Source organism: Enoplosus armatus, chromosome 4, assembly GCF_043641665.1.
Source record: "Enoplosus armatus isolate fEnoArm2 chromosome 4, fEnoArm2.hap1, whole genome shotgun sequence".
In the NCBI taxonomy this organism is placed as follows: domain Eukaryota; kingdom Metazoa; phylum Chordata; class Actinopteri; order Centrarchiformes; family Enoplosidae; genus Enoplosus; species Enoplosus armatus.
The window spans coordinates 10,564,481-10,577,566 of NC_092183.1; the positions used below are offsets into that span (position 1 = coordinate 10,564,481).

General features: G+C 39.8%; 1 protein-coding gene across 1 annotated transcript; it reads left to right on the forward strand.

Moving 5' to 3' along the window:
• On the forward strand, window positions 1-4,438 carry hsd17b3 (hydroxysteroid (17-beta) dehydrogenase 3). Its single transcript, XM_070904685.1, has 11 exons — window positions 1-151; window positions 1,728-1,774; window positions 1,994-2,069; window positions 2,184-2,291; window positions 2,439-2,506; window positions 2,857-2,901; window positions 2,996-3,030; window positions 3,145-3,226; window positions 3,302-3,367; window positions 3,458-3,607; window positions 3,768-4,438. Exons 1-11 carry the CDS (start codon window positions 1-3, stop codon window positions 3,888-3,890), a joined length of 951 nt encoding a protein of 316 aa, XP_070760786.1. The 3' UTR covers window positions 3,891-4,438.
• The last annotated feature ends 8,648 nt before the right edge of the window (window positions 4,439-13,086 follow it).

The following is a 13,086-nucleotide window of genomic DNA, read 5'->3' on the forward strand; positions in this document are numbered from 1 at the left end:
ATGGATTTCATGGAATTGTTTTTCATTTCTCTTGGTTCTGCAGTTGTTGTCTATTATGGAGTGAAACTGCTGCTTTTCAGTAGGGTGCTTTTTCCAAAAATGTGGTTTCCACTGTCAAAGTCCTTTTTCACCTCTATGGGAGAATGGGCAGGTGAGCTATGTACTATATTGTATGTCAGACCTGCAGTAGGTCATATTGTGGCTAACAAATGGATGGATGGGACAAGTAGCATCAGCACAATTTAGATGTCAGCCACCATTATAACTAACAATTTAATATGTTCTGTGATATGTTTAGTTTATTGAAAGTTCACGTGTCAGAATGTGCCTGTGCATGCAAAAACACACACAAAAAATACAGTTGTTTTCTTATTTGAACTCACTGTTACATAAAAAAGTTGGCAGTAAAACTGTAAGAGAAAAAGAAGAGTGTCAGGTTCTAGACTTGTTTAGACTTTCCACTGTCAGACAAGATTACACTTGTGTGATGTTTGAGTCCAAAGTGACAAGTTCTGACGTGTTCCTATGGAGCAGCTGCTTACATTTACAGAAAATAGATCTTAACAATGTTATTTATGTGTCTACAAAACATGTTGCTATCCAAATGACAATGTTCACTGCCAATGTGGTTATAGTTGAATAATGATAATTGTATGACAAAGGAGGCAAACTGGTGTCACTCGTATCAAAGAAGAATAGTACACAGTATTAACAATAGTATAAATTCTTCTAGAACATTTTGCAATAAAGTGCATTTAGGGTAAATTGACAGAAAGGATTAAGGATGATAAGGAAGGCACCACTGCTTTCTCCTGCTGGTGCAGGCAATCAAACTTGTAACCATATAAACTTGAAGACAGTGTCAGTGTGTTTTAACCTAAGTACAACTGGGGGCACACAGCTAGGCCTGGCTCGCCCCACAGACTGTCTCCCAGTAATTATGCCGAAACATTCCTCCGCAGGTCCCAGAGCAGTCTCATTAACTTACAAGAAATCCTTTGGCATCTTCTAAAGAGGTTATTCAGTCTCCCACAGTGCTAAAAGAAACCTCATAAAAAAACACAGAATACTGGAAAGATCTCTCCTTTATTCCCAAAGCCCCCTTCCATTCCATTCCAGCACAGAGTAAAAGCTGCCATCAAAACAGTATGTTCTAGGCTGCATGAGGTCTATCCCTCTGCACCACATTTGCATGAGTTTGTGTCTCCTTCAGAGTTAAGTCCTGTCAATTGCAAATGTCCGAAGATGTATCATATGGTTCATGAGTCAACTGAGGACAACGTGTATATGAAACGAATGTTTGCAGAGTGTGTGCGTTTGGTTGAATAGTATGTGTATTTGAGGACAGTGTATGGGCACAGTTACATAATAACTGTTAAGCCAAGTTAAACATTAAGATGACAAAAGAGCCTGTGATCTTTGAATCAGGGTCAGGGGGAGATGGGAGAACACTCAGAAACAAGCAGCTCTTGTCTGTTCTCAGCAAATTCTTTATCAGAACTAGGGAACACACTGTATTAGTACAGTCTATTTGAACAGGATGGATTGGGTATAGTGTAAACAAATCCAAACAACAACAATCCTGGGATTTGTCTGACAGCGGAGGAAGACAGATGACGGAGTGCAGCTCTGATTCAAAGTGCCCCTAGTGTTTAGGATGGGAACTGCAGGAGAATGTGACAACTGATGGGAGTCATTCATAACTAATCCCTTAATCCCTGTTTTAGTGGTGACTGGTGCTTCAGAAGGCATAGGACGAGCATACGCATTTATGGTAAGTGACTGTTTAAATAGCTCTGCTTGTGTTTGCATTTTCATTACTTGAAACTGAAGTATAGGACACCAAAGGTGAATACATTTTCAGACTATCTGACATTCTCTCCTGGTTAGAATATTTACTATTTATTTGTTGTTTGTTGTTTGATGAGCAAATTTTACTGTACATTTTTTATTTCCGCTACCATCCACCACTGTATTAATGCTTCTTCTACAGCTGGCTGAGAAAGGAATGAATGTGGTAATCATGAGTAGAACCAAAGGTACATTGGATCAGGTGGCTAAGGAAATAGGTAAAAACTTGCTTTCTGTGTTTACCAATTTTATTGTGTCTGTTTTTAAAACTAAAAAGCTGTTTGTCATCTATGTACAGTATATTGCTGACCCCACATTTTCATTCTTCGTAGGTGATGCCACAGGGCGAAGGGTGAAAGTGATTGTATCTGACTTCATAAAGGAAAACATCTTCAGTGAAATTGAGGATCAGCTTAAGGACCTAAATATTGGTGTTTTAGGTCAGACTATGTTTTATATTTCCATGTAACGTTGGAAACATTAATTGCTTTCACAGGCACCAAATGCAAGAAAAGGGTCATTATGTAGGATACTAATATCTGCTGATTTTCTTCTTTCCTTTGAAACTGGGTTTTTTGCTACCCCAGTCAATAATGTAGGCCTGCTGCCCAGCTTAATCCCCTCCAAATTCCTTGAGTCTGCAGAGCTGGACCAGGTCAGTGGTACCTCAGCAGTTTAGGTTTTCTTGTAAACAAACAAACACCTTGAGCACTAACAAATGTGTTGAATGTATTTCCTTCCTCATAAAACATTTGCAAAGACGATTTTAAGTGTTTTAAATCCAGCATTGTTTACATCCATGTTTACTTGCTAGAAGTCTTCTTCTTCCTTGTCTTTGCTGGCACATTGCTGCATGTCTTGGTGTGTTACCACCACCTGTAGATCAGTGGAATAGGGTGAAACCATTGGCAGGACTATGTATCTCGGGATTGTGTTAACATTTCCTTTCCCATAATTATCAAGACAGACTGCTTACTGGGGACCCATGTTTATTTATGCTTTCAGACAATTACAAAGGTGATAAACTGCAATGTGAAAACTATGGCCAAGGTAAGAGTGTGTATTTGCTGTTACTTTTTGTTAAACAAATTAACTTGTAATTTCAAAACAGTTCTTTGTTTCAAATCTGAACTTTTTTCTCCAGATGTGCAAAATAATCCTTCCAGGCATGGAGAACAGGTTTCCTACCCATGTTTTCTAGTGTAATACAATAAAATCATAACATGTTGATTAACATTGAGTTTCTGGCCACAAATATAAGACCACAATTGGGGTTTTTTTCTGCCTCTACAGGAGAAAAGGGGTGATTGTGAATATTTCGTCTGGCATTGCCTCTATTCCATTCCCCCTGTTCACCCTGTATGCTTCATCTAAGGTAAGTACAACAACATCAGTACACCTCCTTATTCACATTTTATGATCATTCATGCTCTGATTTGTGTTCTTATAGGTGTTTGTGGAAAGATTTTCTCAAGGTCTTCAAGCTGAATACAAAGATAAAGGGATTATTATACAGGTACTTAACTTTAAAGTGATTTTTTCCCCCTCAAATCTTGAAAATCTTGTCACAACCTTTTCTTTCTCTGCATTCATCTCGTATTTTCAGGCAGTGGCTCCATTTGGGGTGTCCACTCGCATGGGGGGTTACCAAAAAACCAACACAATAACTTTCTCACCAGAAGACTTCGTAAAAAGCTCCCTGCAGTACCTCCGAGCTGGAGATAAAACACATGGCAGTGTCAGTCACACAGTTCTGGTAAGACGTACTGGCACAACCATCTGATTAATTATAATAGATTAATATAAAATAACATGGAAAGAGACTGATCTGTGCCTGTGATTATGGATGTGTGTGTGTGTGTGTGTGTGTGTGTGTGTGTGTGTGTGTGTGTGTGTGTGTGGATGTGTGCATACAGGGCTGGGTGCTGCAGTCTATTCCTCCCAAGGTTCTCTATGCAGAGTCTGTGCTACACAGCCTACAAGACTATGCCAATGAGAAAGTAGCAAAGAAGGCATCCATCATGAAGAGCAAGTTTTGAAAATGGTCAAAATAAAAAACCAGGAACAGCAATGTAAAGACATTTGGCTTGAGTATTTTGCACTGTAAATGAAATCACAATTAACCCTGTAAAGCCTGAACCATGATAATAATTGCCAGAAAATTCTAATTTTTTGAAACTGGAGTGTTTATTGAATATCAGTTTGCATATATGAGTTTAAATTTGTATCATTTTTGTACAAAAACATATAAAACACAACATTTTAACCCATTAAACTTTGAGTTTCAATGCCATTCTTTCTCACATCAGGGGGCACACTAGAGGTTGCCTTTTGCGGGGGGGGAGGTGTTCCTCCTGCTTCTGGAGAGGATAGTGGTCTGCCACAATTGATTTTGCCCTTTCCTGCACTTGTGAGAGAGGTGCCAATAGCAGCTTGAAACCTTCGCAGGGGAATGGGTTTCTGCCTGGGCTTCAATTTCTTCTGGTGCACTGCATGTGTCTGATTGTATACATCAGGTTTTTCAGGGAAAAAAATATCACACTGATGATGTAGAGGTCTCACAAACTCATGTATCAAATATGATACACTTGGCGTTACAGGGTTAAGGAACATGTGTTGCCAAACCTATGTTTTCTGTTTCTAATTTAAACGTAGAGTGTTCTAACTCATGAAAGTAAACTATTATTATTATTAGTTGCTGAGCAGTAGCACTTTTTCTTTGTATATTGTGTTAAATTGTGGGTAAGCCACCCTCAGGAAAGTACCTTTATTAATGGTATCATTTTCTTTAGCTCTTCATGTTTAGAAGGGTTAATACATCAGTATTTTGTTCTTTTTAAAAACGTTCAACTTCCCTGGCTCAGTGTTTATCTTTACATCTCTGCTTTATTCCAAATATACTGAGTCTACTCTTACAATAGAGAAAGGTACACCTGTACAGTCTAATAAAATCCAATACAACTGTTCTGTCTACTTTTAATGAAGTAATGTGCAAGTTTCCCTCAAATTTTATTGGATCTTATTTACTTGTATTTTCTGTTGTTCCATGTGCTCCATTTTATTGAGTTGACTTCAAGACTCTTTGTCAGTGTTTTGGTTCATTTTGAAAAAGAAACATTTAAGAGTTTAATGAAATCTTAAGTAAAAATGAAACACCAAACTCTGGTTACATTTTGTGTTACCTTGTCATGTGCACTTGCATTGTGCGTTCATCTTTTCAAGAGTTAACTGTAAAAGAAAATGCAAAGACGATGATTAAATAAGTAACACACATTAGTTATAATGCAGCTGCAGTTGCTTATAAAATGCTTTTGATTAAACAATTTTTCAATGATGATGAATGCTGACTTGACTTTTTCTTCTTGGCAATAGACAAAATTTATGAGACAGAAGCCATAACATGCCTTGACATTTCATTCACCAACCACACCCACATCAATCAAAAAACCCTCATACACCTTTACTACCATAAACACCCTAAACTACACAGCTGGTACTCCCAGTATCTTCAGACAGGCATGTAAATGCAATTAACTAGTTAATGTTTCAAACTACATTTACATTAATATTAACATTAATTCTAATGTCCTTCAAAGCAGAAATCACTAAGCATTTATTAACAGGTGTGTGTGTGTGTGTGTGTGTGTGTGTGTGTGTGTGTGTGTGTGTGTGTGTGTATGCCCAGTATCCCATAATCATAAATCTTGTAGAGGAATATGAGTGATAATGAGTCTGGCGCCTTATCTACTGAACTGAAGGAAGCGTCCTGTTCTGTTTTTCACCCACCCACCCCTCCACCCCCACTCACACACCATGCTGTCAGATGCAAACACACACACACACACACACACACACACACACACAGAGAAACACACCTGTAGCTGTCATTAGTATCCTCCTTTCCCCTCTGGGATGGAGGAAACATTTGATCAGATGAGTACACCACCAGATGACTTAGCTATGGTGTCAGTCACCATTCTGATATCCACAAAAACAGTTGGGGCTGGAAGAGGATTGATGAGCTTCTACCTAGTTCCTGAGAAATGAGAATACACTGGAGACCTGGGTTTGATAGCCTGCTGCTTACAGGTTGATGTACAGTGTTTAAAGCATGCACAAGCATTCCCTCATCTGTGCACGTACATATGCAGAAGCAGACTCACACAACCATTTGAATTAGTATGCGCTACCGAGATGTCTGACCTAAAAGGTCACTATCATGAGGTGACGTGGCTGTTTAGGCAGCCTTGATGAATGATCTTCCTTATGAGAGATAGTGCAGAGAGAGAGAGAGAGAGAGAGTGAGAGAGAGAGAGAGAGAGAGAGAGAGAGAGAGAGAGAGAGAGAGGTCAGAGTGACCCTGAGCTTAGATGATCCATGTCTGGCCTGATTGTATGAAAAAGGAATTATGGAATTGTCAGCTATCATATTTGACCTTCCTTAAGCAGGGTATTTAAGGCATTCAAGTCTTTGAGATACTCTGATGTGTAAGTTTCTTGGTATTGATATGTATTACAGTACAGTACATGAATGTTTTTTTTTTAATGGATGAATGTTCATCTGTAATTGTTTAATCTCTTGACATCCAGTTTCATTTCATCATTAAGTACTTTAAGGTTGGAAACAAAATCTGCTTCCACTCAATTTTGTTTATTATTCCTGCACCATTAACTTGTAAAGTATTTTGCATCGTTTCATGCACATTTCCCACAAATTCAGTCTGACAATATTTGGTGTTTTTTGGAAACTTTGGGATATCCACTTCAATTTAAAGGTTCTGTGGGTTCGAACAATGTTTGACTGCACAGCAGAAATTTCGAGTCCAAATTAGCTGTGTATAAAATGTAGGATTGTCAAGCCAAGTCAATTTTACTGATTTCTATTACTGTGTAATAATTTTCAAATATGTATTGTCCCTGTTGAATAAACTCCATAGATAATGTATCTATATCACCTTATATCACAAATGTGAGGGCTTTACAGTCCGTACAACACATGACACCCTTTATCTTTAGACCTTCGATATATTCATTCATTTAAAGCACATTAACAGTGTCATGTGTTCAGTTTCCTACGCCTGTAACATTCAATTTAGCCACTAGGTGGCACAACATGTAAAGGTTTGCCTTCTGATTACTGTTGTATGGATCTGCAGCAGGCAGGACACTCACACACTCATTATTTAAACTGATAAAGGGTTGGGTATTATATTATCCTGTAAAGCAGATCTGTTGTTACCAATTACATCACACTGAACATAGACGTACAGCAGACTTACTTTCAGGAGAGACACTACGACATATATTTTCCAAGTATCTAAAGTTGCTTTAGAAAAAGTCACATTTGTTTGCAAAACCCAAAATTAAGTCACAAACCAGCAAAATTGCCTCATTGTCAAAAATGTTTTTTTTTTATTGTAATGTCAATGTAATGACACTACACACATAACTGGGATTTTCCAGGAGGTGTGTTATCTGTAATGTTCCTATAGTTGCACCTCCTTCAAAGCTGCAGTCTGAGCAGTGCATGTGTGTGTGTGTGTGTGTGTGTCACCTGCAGCTGAAATCAAAAGTTGTTTACCTTGGTTGCTCAAGAGCAGGGACTTTCCTCCCCTGAGGTGATCCGCAATTTAGCACATTTATGATGCCTTTTAATTTACCATTTTCAAAGGCTCTCTAACATCAAATGAGGTTCTCAGAGATGATCAGTCAATATTACTGCCTCCATAATAGCAGGTTATGGGTAGCCAAGATAGTTCTCTTCCTTTACAGAGCATCAATGTGAGAGAGCTCCTCTCCAGCACTTGCAGAATAATGGTTTTACCATCAATGGGATCATATTTTAGCACAAATATTAAGTCAGTCTGGCTTCAACATGTCTAACGCCTCTAGCAGATGAGCAATTCATTAAGAAAAGGGTCAAAGGAAAGTCAGCGTTTTCATTTCACTGGGTGACCATGGCTTATGTGGGTGGTCAGAGCTCCGAGGACAGTCTCTACATGCAGATTGTGTGTGTGTGTTCGTCTTTGTGTGTGTGTGTCTGAGCAGGGGAAAGAAAAGGAGAGAGGTGCTGCCTTTGAGGATGCTCCCTGTGTGACTCCTCTCTCCTCCCTGGACACTGCTTGCTTGTTGTTTCAGTAAACAGAAGGGTCCAGAGATGATCCAAGACAAGCACGCAGCCACTGCAGCCCACCCAGGAGCCAAGGTCAGGACCACTAACCTTCAGACACATGCACACACACGCTAATACACTAAACCCGCCTCGGGAATCATTTTCCAGGTTGACCCAGGAGTTAAGACTGGAACTCATTCACCTTAATGCTTGAAAAGAAATCCAATCTAACATTGTAATTGTTGAATCAAGATAGCCATTTTCCTCCAACACTGGATGATACTGAACTCCCAATAAAAATATTTGAGTGAATTATTGGAAAGCCTTAAAACCCCAATAGCCAATTATATACACTATGCATTTTTGACTTCATATTTCCTTCAGTGGCTTGCTCTCTGAACATTTTCCATCTCCTGAATGAGCTGTGCATGTCTGTATGACACACCAGTATAAATATTAGAATATTTATACCAGCTGAAATATTTCTGTGACATAATTACCACCTTGTCTCTCAAACTTTGTTGCTGAGCACACGGAGATTCATTCTCTCAGAGGATTCTTTGGGGTAATTATTTCTCACAGGAGTAATAATACCTACCACTTCTCTCCTATTCGGGACAGAGGTCTTTGAAACTTAAGAAGATAATTCCAACCCTTCATCTTCTCCAAACGAGCGGGGCTGTCAGGGACGGGCTACACTGTCAGCAAGGGAAAGCAAACAAGACGAGGGAAGGGGGACAGGGAGGATAAAAGAGAATGGAAGGAAGGGAAAGAGAAAGGGTGAAAAAAGGAAGCGTTTCAAAGAGAGAGATGGATCAAAACAGGCAAAAGAAAAGGCCAGCGACTTCTCTGATGGCCCAGTACTCACATATGGCTAGGCTTTGCTTGTATAGCCTCACTTCAAGGCGAAGGGCCCTGCAAACATAAACAGTAGAGAGGCTGCAGCTGGAGCAGGGAGGCAGCCGCTTGCTTACCGAGACCTCTCTACACTAAACAATGGATCAAGTGACGCACAGGCCTTTGGCAGTGCAACAGAGACCCGGGCAGCTCAGAAAAGCCTTTCTTCCGTACGTTTATATCTCTGCTCTCTCAATATTTACCCCATGGGAAAACACACAATTTTCCATTCCTTTTGTTCTGAAAGGAACGAGAGAGTAGACCTCCCTCCATTCCTGTCATCTCCCACCTTCAAGACAGGACAGCGTCAGAGAGGACAAGTGTCTTTTTGTGCAAAATAGGACACTGTTTTCAACAATTATGCAACTCTGTCTAGAATCCACTTACTCACTCCTGCAGCTATGAACAGGTGTTGGGAATGAATAGATTTAAGCCGTTAACTTTCCTTCAGTGCCATTCATTGATATTCACACGCATGGCCTGTTTCCAGCCATGTTGAGGAGAAGCAAAGAAAATGAGGATTAGTCTCTCTTACTGTGTGCATTACAGCATTAGAAACTTTCTGCAAGTGTGTGTGTGTGTGTGTGTGTGTGTGTGTGTGTGCGTGCGTGCATGAGTGTGCATCTGTGTTATATCTCTTTTATGATGGGGCACAATGGGGAACGGAAGGGCCCAGGAGCCAGTGAATTAACCCAAATTACAGCTAACAGTTGCCTGGGTAACTGGATAGGAATGAGGGGCAAATAGTGTGTAATTTCCTAATGAAGGGAGGGGGGGAGTTCTTCTTTTTCACATTTAGAGACCTCCTCGGCCTGTTACCGTAACAACAGGAGGACTCTGTACCCCCCTGATGCAGTTGTTTACTTGCTGAGTCACCTAAATGTTTTTTCATGGGCCTTAGATACAACCTATTTATCCTGTTCCCTCATAAACACCTATGATGTTCAGTTATATCCAAGTTTTTAATGATAGTTGCATTATTACAGTTGCCCTGAGGGGAGTTACACACTAATGACACATGCTTCTTAAGACGTAAAGGCCAAGAAATTCCATCACTCAATAACCTTCTTGCTATGAGCGATGAGATCTCACATGAACATGCAGTTTTCCGCTTAAATGAGAGATTTCTGTATTTGTGTGTTTGGTCTGCGCTCTTCTCACTGGTTTGAGTTAGAAAGGTGATGTCACATACTTCTGTGGACCAATCAGGGTTTAGCAACATTTAAATTAGAATTTGGTGACAGTTGTTTGGCCACTGTCGATCAGGATCAAACCACTTCCACGCAGTCCTGATGAAGTTTTTGAGAGTTAAACTCTTAAAGTTAAATCGCCCTCCGTAATGTGACAGAGTTTCCGAACGATGCGAACAATGTGCACACTGCACAAGGTAAACTCACATGATGTGACTGGATTGCTCAAATGTGGGCATAGCTTAACAAATACAGCGCAATAAGGAACTGTTGAGGAATTGCAGTCTCCACCCACACCTCCCTCACCTATGTTTTTTGGTCTGGAGGGGGCGGACAAGGGGGAAATTAATAAATCATATCTCAAACACACTCTTTTGAAAATGTAAACAAAGTTTTTGCTGACTGAGATCCTGACAAACACACACCTTTGACCCACAATATTACTCTGCCAGCTACTACAACCCACAAACTAACTGTCAAGTGCAGTTTTATATGATGGCAGTGGTTAGCTTGTCACAGCAAATCATAATTGATAAATGCATGTATACACACCAGAGTTCAAAAATAGTGTAATGATTTACAGGAAAAGAGAGCTTTTGCTATAAAAATAGTCATACTTAAACATATCTTTGTCACATACCAAGAGATAACTGAACAATTAACACAAAGGCATATGATGTGTTTAAGAAACGTGTCTCAAGATGTTTTTTTCTTCTTCTACTTCTTGTTGCTAATTTCATGGATATTAAATAGAGAAATACTTTAGATTTGAAGCCAAATGTTCCGGGGCTTAATGCATTTGTACAAGAACTAGTTCCTAATCAGCGATAGTTTGCAGACCTCTTTAACACATTGCAGAGTGAATGCATGGAAACCTGAGCTGAGATGACTGGAGGCCCAGGTCAGCATGGGTCAATACTCATTCACGGCTTTTTACTAATCAAATCAAACTAGGTGTCACAGTCTGACTTCTGCAAATAAACCTACACTGGCTGGGCCGTCCTTCTGCCGCTCTGTGTGACTGTCCAGTTTATAGCAGACCCACAGACAACCAGGTTATAGTGGCAGGATATATAAACAGACTTCTCACCCTGCCCTTGACACAAGAGACAAGACAATAATGGGAGAACTGGAAAAACACACTGCCTCTTTGGTGGTATTTCTCGTGACTCCTTATAGATATGGGAAATTGCACCACATGGCATGCAATGAAATAATATAAAATCTAATCAGACTGACTTTAGAAATTGTCACTAATCATGATGGTTGTGTGTCTCAGTCTAGATTCAGATAAGAGAGTTTTGTTTGCCACTGAGCCATGTTAGCCGGCCCACATTAGCCTCCAACCACTGTCAGTCAGTTGGTGAGCCTTTCTATTGTCAGTAAAATGCTAAGCCTCTCAGCTATCTCACTTGAACCAGACTATGACTACAAAAAGACAGATAGGGATCTGCAAATCTCAGCTGTGGGTGAAACAAAAGCAGAGAGGGAAGTGGGTTTGGGGTTGGGATAAGAGAAAGGGCTTTTTATTCTACGCTGTCTGTGATTTGAACAGGTGTGACAGATGTGTGGCTTCAGTTCATGTGTGTGTAAAGATAGTCATGATATACCACCCAGAAGGTCAACATGCACACGCACACACACATACTATTTACCAAGCTGCATGTTCTGTTGAGGCACGTAGTCGTTACTCTTGTTTATTGATAGCTATCAGCACTTTCTCATTTCTGCTAAACAAAACACAACACTTAGCACAGAGCAGCTCTCTATTTACTTCAGTGCCACAGCTGAAAGAGGACAGACACAGCTGTGAGGTTCAGCACATGCATGCGCACTCACGCACATACACACACAGTCATGGGCAGTGGTGGAAGAAGTACTCCCAAGTAAAGGTGTACTTTTACTTAAAGTACCACACTGTGAAAATAACTAAAATTCCTGCATTCAAACCTTACTTAAGAAAAAGTATCATCAGGAAAATGTATTAAAGTAAAGTATTTTCTATGCAGAAGAATGGTCCCTGTCAGTGTCATACTATTATATATGCTGTTTCTGGATTAATATTGAGCATCATGTATCTCTAAAAAGTATTTTCATGAACTCAGAAAAGCAGCCCTGTTTTCAGCAGCAAAAAACATATTAAATTTAAGACGTAGGAGAATTTTCTCAACCATAAAGAAACACATAATCCTTCAGTTTATCAGAAACATTAAAAATCAAAGTCACCAAATTTGCAGATACATGGTTTTCAGTGGACAGGAAGGGTATGAAAAATTGTACTGAACTGAAAGCTGTAAGTAAATACAAGTACCTCTAATTTGTACTTAAGTAAATGTACTTCACATTACAGCTAAACTATGAGTCTGATATGTCAATAACTTTTTGCTTTATTGGAGTTGTGTAAATAATTGGGGAGTGTGAGAGGACGCCATCGCTCGTCTCCCAGCTCCACTACGTCTTCAACTGCTTCTTGTTATTTCACTAATAGCGCAGCAGCTTCTACTCTGAGGGGCGTTTGAGGCACAACTGAGCTGAGCCACAGACTGATCAGATTACTATGCAGTAAACTGTGCGGGGAAACCACACCATTACACAATATGCACTGTCGTGGGGAGTGGCGGAGACGTTACAGCCATTAAGGCATTGTGATATCTCCGCAGGGCCACCAACAGTCCCCGGGTGGCGGTCATGGTATCCGATAACGATAATGGCTAATGGCTACAGCCAGTTGGGTTTTCTCCATCATCCACTTAACATCAGATCAGGTGCAGCACCAGTTTCAGCATTGACACTGTCCGTTAACTACAAATGCACACAAGAGGCATAAACACATTTATATATAATTTTACTTGTTGTAATTATTGTAAACTCTTTTCTCTGACCTTTTACAGTTATAATAACAACAATTATAATTAATAATGAATGATGGAAAAAGCCCTATATTACACTATTAACTTGTTTTTGGCTCATTCTTTTCACTCTTTTATACATGAGTAACTGCCTCTGTGATGAGACATTAGAGTGCTTCTCCAGGGGT